General features: G+C 43.1%; 1 protein-coding gene across 1 annotated transcript in view; it reads right to left on the bottom strand.

Annotated features, from left to right (window-relative positions):
- Positions 1-14855, bottom strand: part of LOC144699545 (ran GTPase-activating protein 1-like) — a 460486-nt gene that overhangs the window by 129947 nt on the left and 315684 nt on the right. The window contains exon 4 of the mRNA XM_078570590.1: positions 11910-12089. Within this exon, the coding sequence (XP_078426716.1) occupies positions 11910-12089 (180 nt within the window). The remainder of the gene's footprint in view (positions 1-11909; positions 12090-14855) is intronic.

The raw sequence follows: 14855 nt of genomic DNA, 5'->3' as shown, positions 1-14855 counted from the left end.
TTATGAAATAAGGGATACAGTTCAGAGGGTCTCAACACTGTCGATCTGGAGTTCCCTCGTGTGAAGATGGGCTGCTGGTCCTGGTGGACGTCTGGATGTTCTCACCACTGGTCTCAGCTTTGCAGGTCCAAATGCTGACGGCTTACACTCAGATGAGGGTTCTTTGGCTACAGGTTGATAACCACACGCAATTTTAGGCAAGGTAGAGAAAGGGAGTCAGTCAAGGGAGCCTTTCTTCCTCAGCTTGTTCTCCAACAAAACTGCCTTCAAAACAAGCAGGTTCACAACTTCAGTTTTTTCCTCTCTCCCATGTGATTTCCTTTTTTCTCTCCCAGCTTTTCATTAAGTAAAGTGCTTTGCAGTTCAAACAAGCAAACAATTCCTTCACAAGTACCATAAAGGTCAGGTGATTTCTTGGAAGGGGTCTGCTTGTTGACAGCTCCAAGGTGAACTTATGACCTTCTTTAAAAAAAAAATCCCAGGTTAGCATCCGCATGCCCAGATCATGCCAAATCCTTCCATTTTGCAAAAGAAAACTTCAGTCTTGAGAGATATGATTGTAACAGTAAGACAAGGGGGAGTGGGAGAGGTAGGGAGACTCATTCCCAATGCATTCCTGCCTGCATCGTTTTTACTTACCCGATTCCAGCCTTTCCCTAAGGAGCGGGAGCCTGATTTCAATGCCAGTGGCGTGTGCTGCTCATGCTCTGGGTGACCCCGTTCAGTGCCCCATGTCAAGTAAAAATTATTCCTATAATGTTGATAGCATTTTTCCAGTTCAAAGGCTATAGCAATGTTTAACACATCAGTGAGGCAGGAAGAGAGAACCATTGAAAACCACCAGGTGGTGTTGGGAGAAATTGAACCAGAAACAAAAGCTGGAGAGTGTTGCAGACTATTGGCAATAAGAGTTTTAAAGGATCAAGCCATTGCCGCTGTTATTGTAAATTGCCTTGTGTTGCTCTGAATGCAATTGTAATTGTTTAATTTCCACGGAGAAAACTAGTAAGTGAATCTGGAATCTGAGCCTTGCTGGGTGTGCTGTGTTCCTTGCCCTGCCTTCCAAAAGGGCTTGGTGAGAAATAAAACACATCGGGTTTTACTGATCTGGGATGGTTAGAATTGAATAAAGAAGAAATATAGAAAGACTTGCATTTCTATAGCACCTTTCATGACCTCAGGACGTCCAATGAAGTACCCTTGAAGTAAGGACATTGTTGTAATGTTGTTGTTCTTGCAAGTAAAACCAGCTATTTACGATCCCAGGTTGTATCGCACTGGTAGTAGTGAGGTGTGAGATACTTGTCCCATAATGGAGACACTAGGACTTCTTCTCCTGAAGGTTCTGACTTTTTGCTCCGGGATGGTTCCACAGGCTCTTCACAACCCCACGGAAGTAACTGATTTTCATGTGAGCTCATCCATTTCATGGGTGCTGGATCTCGGAGGCTATGGCCCTCTACTGCCATTCAAATTAAATGCCTTAACTAAACACAGGCTGCAAACCTTCCTACTTCATATCGCTCAGCACATAGCTGGTGCATGTAATTATGGCACCACTGCAAGAAACTCTCCAATACTAGATAGGTTGACGTGTGTGAAACTTTGCTATTATATATTTCAATGCATCCAACTACTTTCTAGACATTGATCAGAATTCCAAATCGACCCACTATTCCTACTGTTTGGCCCCACTGTATAGAATTCCTGATCTAATTAAAACAGTTGAATACAAGGTCCTAATCTAATCTTGAAACAGTTCCCAAGTGTGATTTCCAAAATGCTTGTTCTGCTTAAAACTAGACGTTCCATGCCAATTGTACCTGGGGTCTGGGCCAACATATTTCACAATTCTAATCATGTTTTTATAAAATATTAATTTTAAGTGTTTCTTGTTTAGATTTAATCAGTGAATGAATGATTAAAATGAACTGCGGAACAAAGGTTTGTAAATTGGTTGTTTTAATCAAAACTTTATAGGAATATCAATTTTATTTTGTTGTGATCCTCGCCATTTCTCTCCTCTCTTGAAAGTGCCAGCTTCTCAGTGGGTACAGTTTCATGGTGCTGAATAGTTTCTAATGCCCCATCTGCAATAGCATTAATTATGGATGAGCCTCTACTGTGAGCACTGGCAAGTTATTCCGCTGCACCAGGCATCACAGATGAGAACACTCCTGCCCTTACTGATGTCCACAGGATGCTGGATGGCTATCATGGGTGGGATTCTGGTTTATTGTTCTTTGCCCTAATACAGGGGTACTGAGGTCAATCTCTATCTAACTCTATCTTGACTGCAATCAGGTAACTCAGCCCAGACTGGAGACTCTGAGGACTCTCCTTATTCCGTATGACTTAACTAATCACTGGATAAACTTGCTGAGGAGTCAAAGGAATGTGTTTTTTCTCCCTTCTTAAAGCAAGCTAGCTGGTTGTCTTAGCTTTTTTGGAGAACTAATGCACGGCCAAATCAAAATTTGATGAGGTTAAGGTTAAGGTCAGGCAGTGTCCTTTCACACTGGGACCCTGCTCCTCACCCATGGTTCAACCCCAGCCCAGAATGATTGGATAAATATAGTCTGTATGAAATGGGTTTGGGAGAACTTGATCCAGCCCATGGTGGACACTGGTGATAATTCAGGGGACAACTGACAGAGTCTCTCCGAGCGATTAGAGGACAGGGGAAATGTGGTGAGTGGTAGGGGCTGGTCTTCTCAGCTGGCAGACAAGGGCACATTACTGGGACAGAGTGGAGACTACATCGAGCCACTCTGCACCTCATTTGCAGTTTCTCAGTGCAGAGCTGAGACACCTACAGTGGAAGGCATATGCCATTGCTCAGCACTGACACCACTCACCTCAATTAAGCAACAAAGAAAATTCACCACAGTTAGGGTAAAAAAACATAGCTTTGCACATTCCATCTCACATCATAATTGTCTGGGAATTGGATTAGCACCGGAAGGATTTGCAGGGCTACAGGGAAGGGGTGGAGGAGTCGGACTGACTAAGTTATTCTTGCAGAGAGCTGATATGGGTTCGACGGGCCAAATGATGTCTATGATTCTACGATTGTGATTTATAGAAAACCACTTTTACAATTTTTTACAAGCAACTCTTCCGAGAACTGAAAGTCTCTCCCAGTGTTTGAAGTTTGAGGAGGCTTCATAGTTCCTTACTGTGATGAGGCAAACATTCATTTGTTCAAATGCTCCCTGTAGAATATATGAGCACTGACTCCCGAAACTCAGCATGTGTTTTCCCTTTAAACAAACATTCCATCAACATGGTGCCTATTAGCTGGTGTATACAATGATTATATTTTTACCTTTCCCTGCCTCCCACTGCTCAGGCACACATTGCTAACCAGTTTTCACATCCTGAACTGCTATTATGAAGATTGCTGAGGGTGGAAGTGGCCTAATGATCTGCTGATCACCATCAAGAACATACCTGCACTGGCGGCATGGACCGGCTAATTATTACATCTCGCGTAGAGAGGTTTCAAAATCGTATTAGGTTAGCAAGACTCAGCTGGAATGTTGTTTTATAACGAATACATAATGATTGTTAATTAGCTGACATTTCAGGTGCGGAGACTTCATAACTTGTGCAGCACAGCGGTAGCTCATTCTAGGTGTGTACAGGAGGGAAGCCATTTCACTAAAAGAATTCCTTTGTATTCTTTGTGTGGAAAAGCCCAACTGTTCATCAGGGCACAACACCAGGATAGTTCTAACTGTCATTGTGCTGTGCAGGTCATCTGCTTCTTCAAAATGTCTTTCAGGAGGTTTGAAAATGAACAATTACCCACTTTCCCTCAATGACTGCTGATGGGTTCAGTGAGAAATGCAATGGAAATATAGGCTGCCCGGTGGCTCCTGAGGGATATTCTCACAAGTACCCTGTTTCAGTGGGCAGGGTCCTTCTGAACTAGCTGTGCAATTGGCAAATCATCTTTATGGAATCTCATTCGAATCATACTTTCTTGCAGCTTGAGTCACTGAGCTGGCATCACAGCCTCCCTAATTAACATTGCTATTTAAAGCTATCCATCGACTGGCCTCCTATCAAGACTGTATTACTGGGATATACTCCAATAAGACACCTCCAGCTACAGTGTTTGGAGACGTTCCATTTCACTTGCCGCAAACTGTTATAGGATGCAGTCTCTTGATCACTGGAATAGATCAGGAAGATCAGTGAGAGGTTTTGAACACTGCAGAACATCTGCAGCTTTTAAAATGAGCAAATTTATTTTATTTCTTTTTAACAACCACAAACATTATCGTTCCATCTAGCCCACTTGATCGGCACCCCATGCACCACCTAGAACGTTCACTCCTTCCACAGTGACAGCAGTGTGTAACAGCGTGTCTAAAAGATGCACTGCAGCAACTCGCCAAAGTTCCTTCGGCAGCACCTTCCAAACCCACAACTGCTACCACCTAGAAGGGCAAGTGCGGCAGGTGCATGGGAACATCACCATTTGGAAGTTCCCCTCCAAGCCGCACACCATCCTGACTTGGAAATATATCGCTGTTCCTTCACTGTCGCTGGGTCAAAATCCTGGAACTCCCTCCCTAACAGCACTGTGGGTGTACCTACACCACATGGACTGCAGTGGTTCAAGAAGGCAGCTCCACACCACCTTCTGAAGGGCAATTAGGGATGGGCAATAAATGCTGGCCTAGCCAGCAACGCCCACATTCCACGAACAAGTAAAAAAAATTGTCATGCATATGTATAATTCGCTAAATTTATAATATGTGAAGAGATACAAAACTGTTTCTTAGACATCATATTATGTTATGTTGTGTAAATGTTGAATGATGCAAGATATATGGTATAACATTTCAAGAACCCAGGACGTATTTACAATGTTACCATATCAACCTTTACAATCTGGGTTTTCAATTGGTTGAAAAAATGTGGCTGTTTAAGTTAATTCATATTCTGGTAATAAACTGCTGTTGATGACTTGGTGATTGGAGATTACATTAATGTCTGGGTTGACCTCCAGCGGGGGATTGAACCATGAACAGAGGGACCCACTGGCTCAGGGGTAATATTCCCGCCTCTGAGTCCCATTCTGGTGATTGGAGATCAGAGCACTGGCTCTGGATACTGGGTTTGATATCCAGCGAGATGGGGGCTCTTCAGCCTTAGGTGCAGTCTCCTAGGAGAAGGTCACCCAAAGGTAAAAAATGTGAAGATGGCAACAGGGAAACTACTTTAGCTGCTTTTCCCTAGTGAGTGACTCAAAAATCTCAAGTCTGAGACCTGAGTTAGGAACTGACCTGAGGGAAAAACACAACAGGCAGGCAGATAGTTGAATATCTTTATTACTGTAATATTATTTTAGTGTCACAGTTTATGAACAAAGAAGGAAAACGTTAAACCTAGGGAGGTTGGAGTTCCCTGAACTTGCTGGCAGTTTAAGAATTAATTATACTGCTCTTAAAACAAACAAACAATAGAATTTTGTTTTTGGAAAAATGTACACCTCTCTGAGAGATAGCACTGGTGGGGATTAGGACTGTTGCAAGAGGAATGCCAACCAATGGAAAAATTGTGTGGATGGCTATCCAGAAGGATTAAAAAAACAGATGTGAGAAACAACGAAAGGAACAGGAACCAAGTGCAGCACCAACTTGAATTTCACCTTTCACATAGTAAAACATCCCAAGACATTTCACTGGAGCATTGTCAAAATCAAATTTGACACCAAGCCACAGAAGGAGACATTAAGACAAGGCCAAATAGGCCAAAAACTTGGTCAAAGAAGTAGGTTTTAAAGAGGGACTTATATAGTAAAAGGGTATCTGGCATAGCAAGTGTTAACGTGGGACTGGGAGCAGTACTGCCCACAATGTGATGTAAAGAGACACTAACCAGAGACGAGGGTCAGTTGTGGACTGGACAGAGACTTGTGTAGAAGGAAGCATGGAATTAGCTCGTAGCTTGGGCTATAACCTGTATATACGTGCATTGTTATGGGTTACCAATCAACATTTAATGTTCAACTATACAAGGCTCAGAGCCTCTTCATGAGACCTACAGGACATACAACATACAACAGTTTAAAGGAGGCTCTGAAAAAGCTCTGAAAAAAAATCATACAAACTCAAAACGTTAACTCTGTTCCTCTCTCCACAGATGCTGCTGGACCTGCTGAGTTTCTCCACCATTTTCTGTTTTTGTTTCAGGTTTCCAGTGCCTACAGTATTTTGTTTTTAACTTAAAGGAGGCCCCTGTTTGAGCAAGACCTAGGGCAGGGTTTTCCGGTCGGCGAGTGGGGGCGGGGCCCGCTCGCCGACGTGTAAAATGACACGGAGATACATCGGGCATACGACCCCACGTCACCCTGCGTCATTTAGACTTTCAGTTCGTGGGCAGGCCGGAAGCCCTGGCGGGCTTCGGAGAAAACATGAAACCTCATCCACGGGCTGGATGAGGTTTCAAGAGGGTATTTAAATTTTTATTAAATGTTTAAATAAAAGTTATGGACATGTCCCAACTCATGTGATAGTGTCACATGAGGGGACATGGTGGGAAATTTTTTTAATCACCTTTATTGAAAGTTTCGAATCGGAGCCGATCTTCCTGAGGCAGCACTTAGCCTCAGGAAGATCTGTGTGCTCTTTCATACGCATGTGTGAAAGAGTGCACTCCCTGCTGAGGGCATTCCGCGCCCCCCCCCGCCCGCACAGGGAGTGCATAGCGCTTCCTGGTGGACGTCACGCTGGGTGGGCCTTAATTGGCCCGCCCATGTAAAATGGTGGAAAACCCTCAACTGGGGGCACCGATCGGAAGCCTGCCTGCCCGCGCCCACTCCCGCTCCTGCACTTCCCCCATGACGGGGGGAAAATGTTGCCCCTAGATTTTAAAATTCTCATCCCCATTTTCAAATCCCTCCATGACCTCACCCTTCTCTGTAACCTCCTCCTGCTCCACAACCCTCCAAGAAATCTACCCTCATCTAATTCTGACCTCAAGAGCATCCCCAATTTTAAGAGCTCCGACCTTGGTGGTCATACCTTCAGCTGCCTAGGCCCTAAGCTCTGTAATTCCTTCCCTAAACCTCCCTCCCCCTCACTTTCCTCCTTTAAGGTGCTCCTTAAAATCAACCTCTTTGACCAAACTTTTAGCTGTCTGCCATAATATTGTCTTATGTGGCTTTGTGTCAAATTTTGTTTTATAATGCTTTTGCGAAGCAACTGGGGATGTTTTACTGTGTTAAAGGTCCCTAAAGGCAAATTGTTGTTGAAAGAGAGGTAGAGAGGCAGACAATTTTAGAGAGAGAATCCAGAGCTTAAGGCCTATAGCTAAAGGCATGGCTACCAATGGTGGAGTGATTAAAATCAGGGATGCTCAGCACAAAAAAAATACAAAGAACAGTAAAGAAACTTGATACGGGAAGGGGAAGAGAGAAATAAAGAAAAACAGGACAAAGAAAAGTAGAACACACAACAGTAAAAGCAGGCCAATGAATGCAGTCGTCATATCCTGAACAAACTATCACCAAAATAGACCGTGCATAAGATTTTAGTAAATAGATTTCCGAACTTTAGAACACTATTCCCAGTATATTTGATGGTTTTCCATAGCAAATCTAAGAACCCAGTTTCCTGAATTTTCTTGGTATATGGGCATAATGGATAGGTCTTGGATGTAAATCAATAACAATTTGACTGAGGAAAGGGAAGGCCAGACCTCAGACATGTTTTACCACACCTTGCACAGTCCACTGACCACATGAGCAAGCATTACATAGACTCAATGGAAAGGTATGGTGTTATGGCACAGCTGACGGTAAATGCTGAGCTGCTCAATTCCCAAAGGGAAACTTGAAACAACTGCCATGACTGTTTTGCAATTTGTATAAATTTCAAGATGCAGGCCTTGAATTCATCAGTAATAAGACCACCAAGTCTTATAGGTTTCTTACAAAACTAAATTAAACGTTTATTAATAGAAGAAATGATTTTAAAGAAATACAGAGATCTACAAATTACAACTATGATAACTTCTAAATCCCCTAGTTAATCTAATTCTCAATTATACTTTTGTTAAGGCAACAGTAGGACACACAGATTTTGAAAGACCCAGGCAAAGAAACATGATACCCTGAATAATCCAATTCAAAGTGAGTTTTCTTAACTTCAGTTCATTGTAGACAGCAGCTTGAGGCTTAGATGTTGAAGGCTTTTCACACTTTTTAGATCTTAAAATGCCTTCCCTTGCACGCAGCCTTTGCTTCTTTATACATATTTCCCCTTTGAATGCAAATTCCCATTATTTCACTACGTCTTTGGACTTTACCTCTCTGATAACAAAAATCTCTCATTGTACTAATTTTACCAGTAATCTTTGGGAAAAATAAACACACTGTTTTTGAACTTCATCTGGCTTGGTGATATATTTCACCCCTCCTTTAATATCAATCTGGTCCGGTTTATTTAAAAATGCAAATGTTCCTTTTACCCCTATGTTTACCTACTTAACATTTCAAACCTAGCTTATCTTCTAATACATCAAATCCTTCAGATCAGCTGCCTTTAATTCAATTAAATCACATAGGCACAGACCCCACTATTAATCTACTTAACAATAAATTCCAATAACATTATGACAATTATTATATCTCCCTGACAATGGGAGGACAATAGAAATCTAGATATTCTCAGGATAAGACTACAATGGGGAAGAGATAGGGTACTTCAGCTCCACATTCTTACCTGTGCCATGCTAAGCCAAGCCAATTGTTGGGTTACAATAGTAAGTGCAGGGCTGACCCTGTCCTGAGATATTGTTACCTTCTTTTCCAGGATCACATTCTTAACACACAGGATCTAATTTCAAAAAATGCCCGCTGGTAGCTTTAGAGTTCTGTCCCCTTTACAGGGCTTATTGGAGCAAGGTGACCAAACCAGGAGAGTAAAACCAGAGTCGCCCTATCAAAGAACTCTTCGTAGCCTAGATGGGTCTAGTTTAACTGCTGCTTCTGCTATACCAACTGAATTTTGCTGCTATCTATGTTCAAATGGGTGTCTAGCCCTAACCTGTTTATCTATCCCTCAGCTCAGGCAATGGATTCTTCCCATTGGCACAAAGGCAACCTGGAATCTGGTCCTAGAATCAATTTTAAATCAGTGCTGGAGATGATGTTCATCTTCCACTCTTGGCAGTGCTGCTCTCCTCTCCTCCTGCTTCCCCAATTGGAAGCTGCAGTATGGTGGGTTTCTCAGGCAGGTGCTGACTGAAGGAGGGGAGCAGTGCTGCTGTTAGTGGGAACTATGCAGATCCTGTACATCCAGATGAAGAAAGCCAGCATAGTTGGTCTTACTTTTGAAATGAGTCAGATCAGAAGTTAATGTTAAAGGAGAAGGCACAGCAGAAAGTGAAAGATGACAGAACTTTAGAGAGCCCACAAGTGTACAAGACCACATATGTATGTGAAACAGAGAAATGGAAGTGGAGGGGACAGATAGACGAGAAGGTGAGCAGAAGGATCTTATACTCCCAAATGCCAGTGGCTGAAGGAAGAAACCAAAGCCAGTCTTTATTTGGAAAGATTTATTCACAGAGTGAAACATTACAGGTATATTTCTCCTGATTCCCCTCTACTCCTGTGTCAGTAAGTGTCTCTTTATATGTACTCAAGTAACCGTCCAATCAATGCCCTCTACCTGTATGTACTTAACCTCAATTGAAATAATTAACAAGGGATGAGAGTTGTAAATGATGGAAACATAAATTGTGTGGTGCAGGAGTTTCTGAGGATGCAAATAAAATAAACTGGGAGGTTTTACAGCATTTAATCATGATTCGGCTTGACTCAAAAGCAATTTAAGCAAACAAAGCCTACACGCTAGGTGAGTAACAAGAATCCAGCCCACTGCACCCAGGGGTCAGAGCATAGTCACTGACCATGCACAATGGCTCTTCCAGCTCTGTTGTCGCTCCTCACCTTTTTATTTATTCTTTTACAGGATGTGGGCATCACTTGCTAGGCCAGCATTTTTATTGCCCATCCCTAATTGCCCTTGAGAAGGTGGTGGTGAGCTGCCTTCTTGAACCGCTGCAGTCCATGTGGTGTAGGTACACCCACAGTGCTGTTAGGGAGGGAGTTCCAGGATTTTGACCCAGCGACAGTGAAGGAACGGTAATATAGGTCCAAGTCAGGATGGTAAGTGTCTTGGAGGGGAACTTGCAGGTGGTGGTGTTTTCATGAATCTGCTGGTCTTGTCCTTCTACATGGTAAAGTTGCAGATTTGGAAGGTGCTGTCAAAGGAACCTTGGTGAGTTGCTGCAGTGTATCTTGTACATGGTACACATTGCTGCCACTGTGCATCGGTGTTGGAGAGGTGGATGTTGAAGATGATGAATGGGGTGCCAATCAAGCGGGCTGCTTTGTCCTGGATGGTATCGAGCTTCTTGAGTGTTATTGGAGCTGCACTCATCCAGGCAAGTGGAGAGTATTCCATCACACTCCTGACTTGTGCTTTATGGCAGTGGACAGGGTTTGGAGAATCAGGCAGTGAGTTACTCTCTGCAGAATTCCCAGCCTCTGACCTATTCTTGTAGCCACAGTATTTATATGGCTAGTCCAGTTCAGTTTCTGGTCAATGGTAACCCCCAGGATGTTGATAGTTGGGGATTCAGCGATGGTAATGCTGTTGACTGTCAGGGGAGATGGTTAGTTTCTCTCTTGTTGGAGGTGGTCATTGTTCGGCACTCGTGTGGCGCAAATGTTACTTGCTGCTTATCAGCCCAAGCTTATAACAGCATCATCACTGGCTTTGGAGGAAGCAGGTGAATGACTAGAAACTAAACCAGCCAAGAAGGTCTTCCTTTTCCCAGTTCTTCCAACTACACAGAGGAGCTCTTTGCTTAAGTGCTGCTTGAAATAAGACTCAGTTCAAATGAAAAATTACCAGAACGGGATCACAATGGCCGTGTCAGATTATTATATATATACAAGTTGATGGAAACTTACAGTCCCTCTTTCATTTCTACAGTAGCACATAGAACAGCCAACAGCAACAATGGCCTGTGGACAATCTGGCAGTAAACCAATGTAAATCTAGATGTTAATGAATGTCAGTGGCGATTCTGAAGCAAGGTGCCCTTTTCGCAAGGGTACTAGTGAAGTGGTAGAAACCATTCAGCAACTTGCGATAAATCACGGTTCACAGGGTATCTCTTCTATGCCATAAACTGGTGGACAATTTACACATTAAATAGCGGCAAGCACCTTTCATCTCACCATCATTTTGGTCACAAACTCTGGGTCCACCATGGCTTGAACAGGTGAAGCAAGACAAAACACCCAAGACAGCATGCAAAAAGCAGATAGCTTCTGACTTATTGAGGAGCACAGATGGATAGGATTTGCTGTCAAGGCAGGAGGGGTTCAAAAAGCTGATGCCCTCAAAGAACTGCAGCACCTGTTACATAAATCTGCAGACCAATCTAAATCATGCCTGTCCTGAGTAAAGATTTAAATGAAATGTCAAACACTTCTCCACAAATGAGTGAATTTATTTTATTTTTAAGCTTGGAGATCATTTTTCATTTTCTGGTCCCCACAAGGATTTGCACAGTTTTTATTTGAACTCGTTTTAGTATTAAGTTCTGCAGTTCATCAGGCATGGGAATAAATTGATGTATTGATCCATTTTCTGTTTATACCAGCTCCTTGTTTTTGTACCCTACCAGATCATCACAGCAGGCTGGTTAATAATTTGCTTTGTGTTGAAGGTGAATAATTTATTAATTTTTTAAAAAAGAAATGTTTGGCAGAACACTCTAGATGAATATTCTTAAAATGATTAAGCTACAATAATGTCAATAATCCCAACATGACCAGTATTCAAAGGGATGCTTTTGACTGTACACTGTACCTTCCCTCCTTCAGTTCCAAGGCCACAGTTATTAAGTCTCAGCGCTTTGAGAGTGAAGCAGCTCTTGTTCCTCAGAAGATCTTTGCAGCTCTGAATTCCATCTGGTCCAAATGCATTATCACTCAAATCCAGCTCTGTCAGCTCAGCTCCAGCCAGCATGACAGCTTCACCAAGTGACTTCTGAGAAAGCAATAAATAGAAAAGTAAATTAATTAACATGGCAGTTGCCCATTAAATATGTGCCCCTCTATAGGCTGACTTTCCAAACACCTACAGTCCCAAGATACTATTGTGCAAGCTGCACAGAAATAGCATGAATCTGACCTTGTAATTACTCTGAAACTCAATCCTGCCGCCATGAATCAACACTTTATTTCTGCAAAATTAATACCAGAAAATATGCTGAAGGCTGAACATTTTCTTTATGCACTGTCATGTTGCCAGGGCTCTTATAACAATAAACGATGTGCCTGTCATAATCTAATATATATTAATGGAAGTGAATTCTGCAGCCTTGAACCTATTCACAATGGCTTTCAACTTGAAAGCTGCAACCTCAATGGCAGCTTTTGACAATAAAATATTGGGAAGGAAGGAAGAGAGCTGGGTGTGCAGTGGCTTAGAAACTCCTTTTAACTCAAGGACTAGTTTGAACCAGCTCTAATGGTCCAATATGAAGTGAGTTGGAGGCAGTGTTAATCTAGTTTTCAGTGGGTTGCACAAAACTGCCCTTAATTTGGCACCAATTGATTAGTCTCTAACCAAAGAAATACATATGTTCGTGATCTGGAAAATCCAAATGACATGTGGCATTCGGGGGGGTGGGGGTGTGGGTGGGGGAAGGAGGGGGGCTTTTTTGATTCAGAGCTTAAGGGACATTGAGGGAAAAATTCAATTAAATCCTCTGTTGAGGGCAGTGATCATATTGCACAATCCCGATGCTGGTCCTTTGAGGCAGGCAGCCTCAGTGCTGTCTGCTTATCAACATGATCATTATATACAGTTCAATACGAAACACCCCAGGAGGGCTCTCAGCAGCGTGCATGGCTCAGATGACATACCATTACTTTTCAAGGCAGCTTGCCCCTCTTAAACGAGAGTGCACAGGAGCTGATTGAACAAGGTCAAGGTGGCTTTGGGAAGGAAGTCGACATAATGGAGCAGCAGAGCAGAGACTGTTCTTGGTTCCGGGAAGCCACGTTCTTGGGTGTGGTGCAAGATAAACTGAGCAGGAGATATTTTCCTGGAGTCTGGTCCTGAGGACCTGGCTGCAGAGCTGTAAAAAGTTCAATGCGTGGGTGGCCTAGGGCAGTGAATTCATCTTTAATGATATATCCTATTCACTGCACCATCAATTTCTCACGCTGCTCAAAGCAGCATGGTCTCCCATCAGCAATCATGGTTCATGACAAACATTTAGATGCTCCACCTCACTCTCATACGCTTACCAAGTCTGCCAGCCTCACAACAACTGCAGCTTCCATATACCTCCAGCTATAACATTGCCCCGACAGACATTCTTCTCTCTCTCTTGCAGGGCAAGGTCATACATAATCACATGGGGCAGCAGAGAATCAGTGGGGGTGAGGCACACCTGTATTGCCTGAGCCCTCTGGAGGAGACAATGTTCCATCTCGTGGGGCTATTGCATCCCTGAAATCATTCAGGGTGATCCTTGTGCCTTATGCCCCTTCTCAAGTTCCACTTCACTCTCATCCTGCTATATAGCATAAAGTGCAAGTTGCAGATTATGTTATGATCCCAGCTAGTGTTACCACTGGACAAGCCTGATCCCAGAGTGGAACCCAGCTTGATAGATCCTAACTTTTAATTTGTTTGTTTAGATACGTGGAGAGTGGCTACTGAACAGAGGCACAGGAGTCAGCTGATGAGCCTTTGACAAAAGAATAAAACATTTATTTAACAAGAAAAGGTGAACTATATTACAATACTCCTTCACCCACAGCTACACCTTTACAGACACATACAGGTTTGTAAGGATAACACAAGTTACAAAAGTTATCTTATACTGTAATGTCCACAGTAGGAACACAGTTCATGTAAACCAATAGGCAACTTGTGGTCAGACACATCACACTCTGAAATCAGATGACAGATACCACCCTAAACAGATGCTGTGGATCTCTCCTCAACTCCCCCAGACACTTGTCACACTGTGAGCCCACCAGTCTCACTGAACTCCGTCTTTCACATGAGGGTTTCCAATCTCCACTCTCCAAGAACTCACTTTGGAACCTTCTCCCAAACTGACACTTTCTCCCAGACACCTTCTGCAAGGGTCCACCTCCAGAGTTTTGAACTCTCCTTTCGATATTCCTCTTCCCTGGGTCACCACATGCATTTAAGCTTTCTTCCATGCACTCTCTCTCACCGACTCAGCCGTCAACAGTACACCACTGCTTCACATGCCCATAGCAAAGAGTTTCAGACTTCAGCAGTCTCTTTGGACCTTCTGGCTTCTCACCAGCATTTATATCGCTTTGAATCTGCTTCCTGCAGCTTTTAGGCCATAAGATGTAAGAGCAGAAGTAGGCCATTTGGCCCATCGAGTCCACTCTGCCATTCAATGAGATCATGGCTGATTTGATAATCCTCAGCTCCATTTTCCTGCCTTTTCCCCATAACCCTTGATTCTCTTACTGATTAAAAATCTGTCTCTCTCAGCCTTGAATATACTTAATGACCCAGCCTTTACAACCCTCTGTGGTAAAGAATTCCACAGATTCACTATCATCTGAGAGAAGAAATTCCTCCTCATCTCTGTCTTAAATGGGCGACCCCTTATTCTGAGATTATACCCTCTGGTCCTAGACTCTCCCCCAAGAGGAAACAACCTCTCAACATCTACCCTGTCAAGCTCCCTAAGAATCTTATATGTTTCAATAAGGTCACCTCTCATTCTTCTAAACTCCAATGAATACAGGC

Source organism: Cetorhinus maximus, chromosome 24, assembly GCF_964194155.1.
Source record: "Cetorhinus maximus chromosome 24, sCetMax3.hap1.1, whole genome shotgun sequence".
NCBI classification, from domain to species: domain Eukaryota; kingdom Metazoa; phylum Chordata; class Chondrichthyes; order Lamniformes; family Cetorhinidae; genus Cetorhinus; species Cetorhinus maximus.
This window is presented reverse-complemented; position numbering and strand designations above follow the sequence as displayed.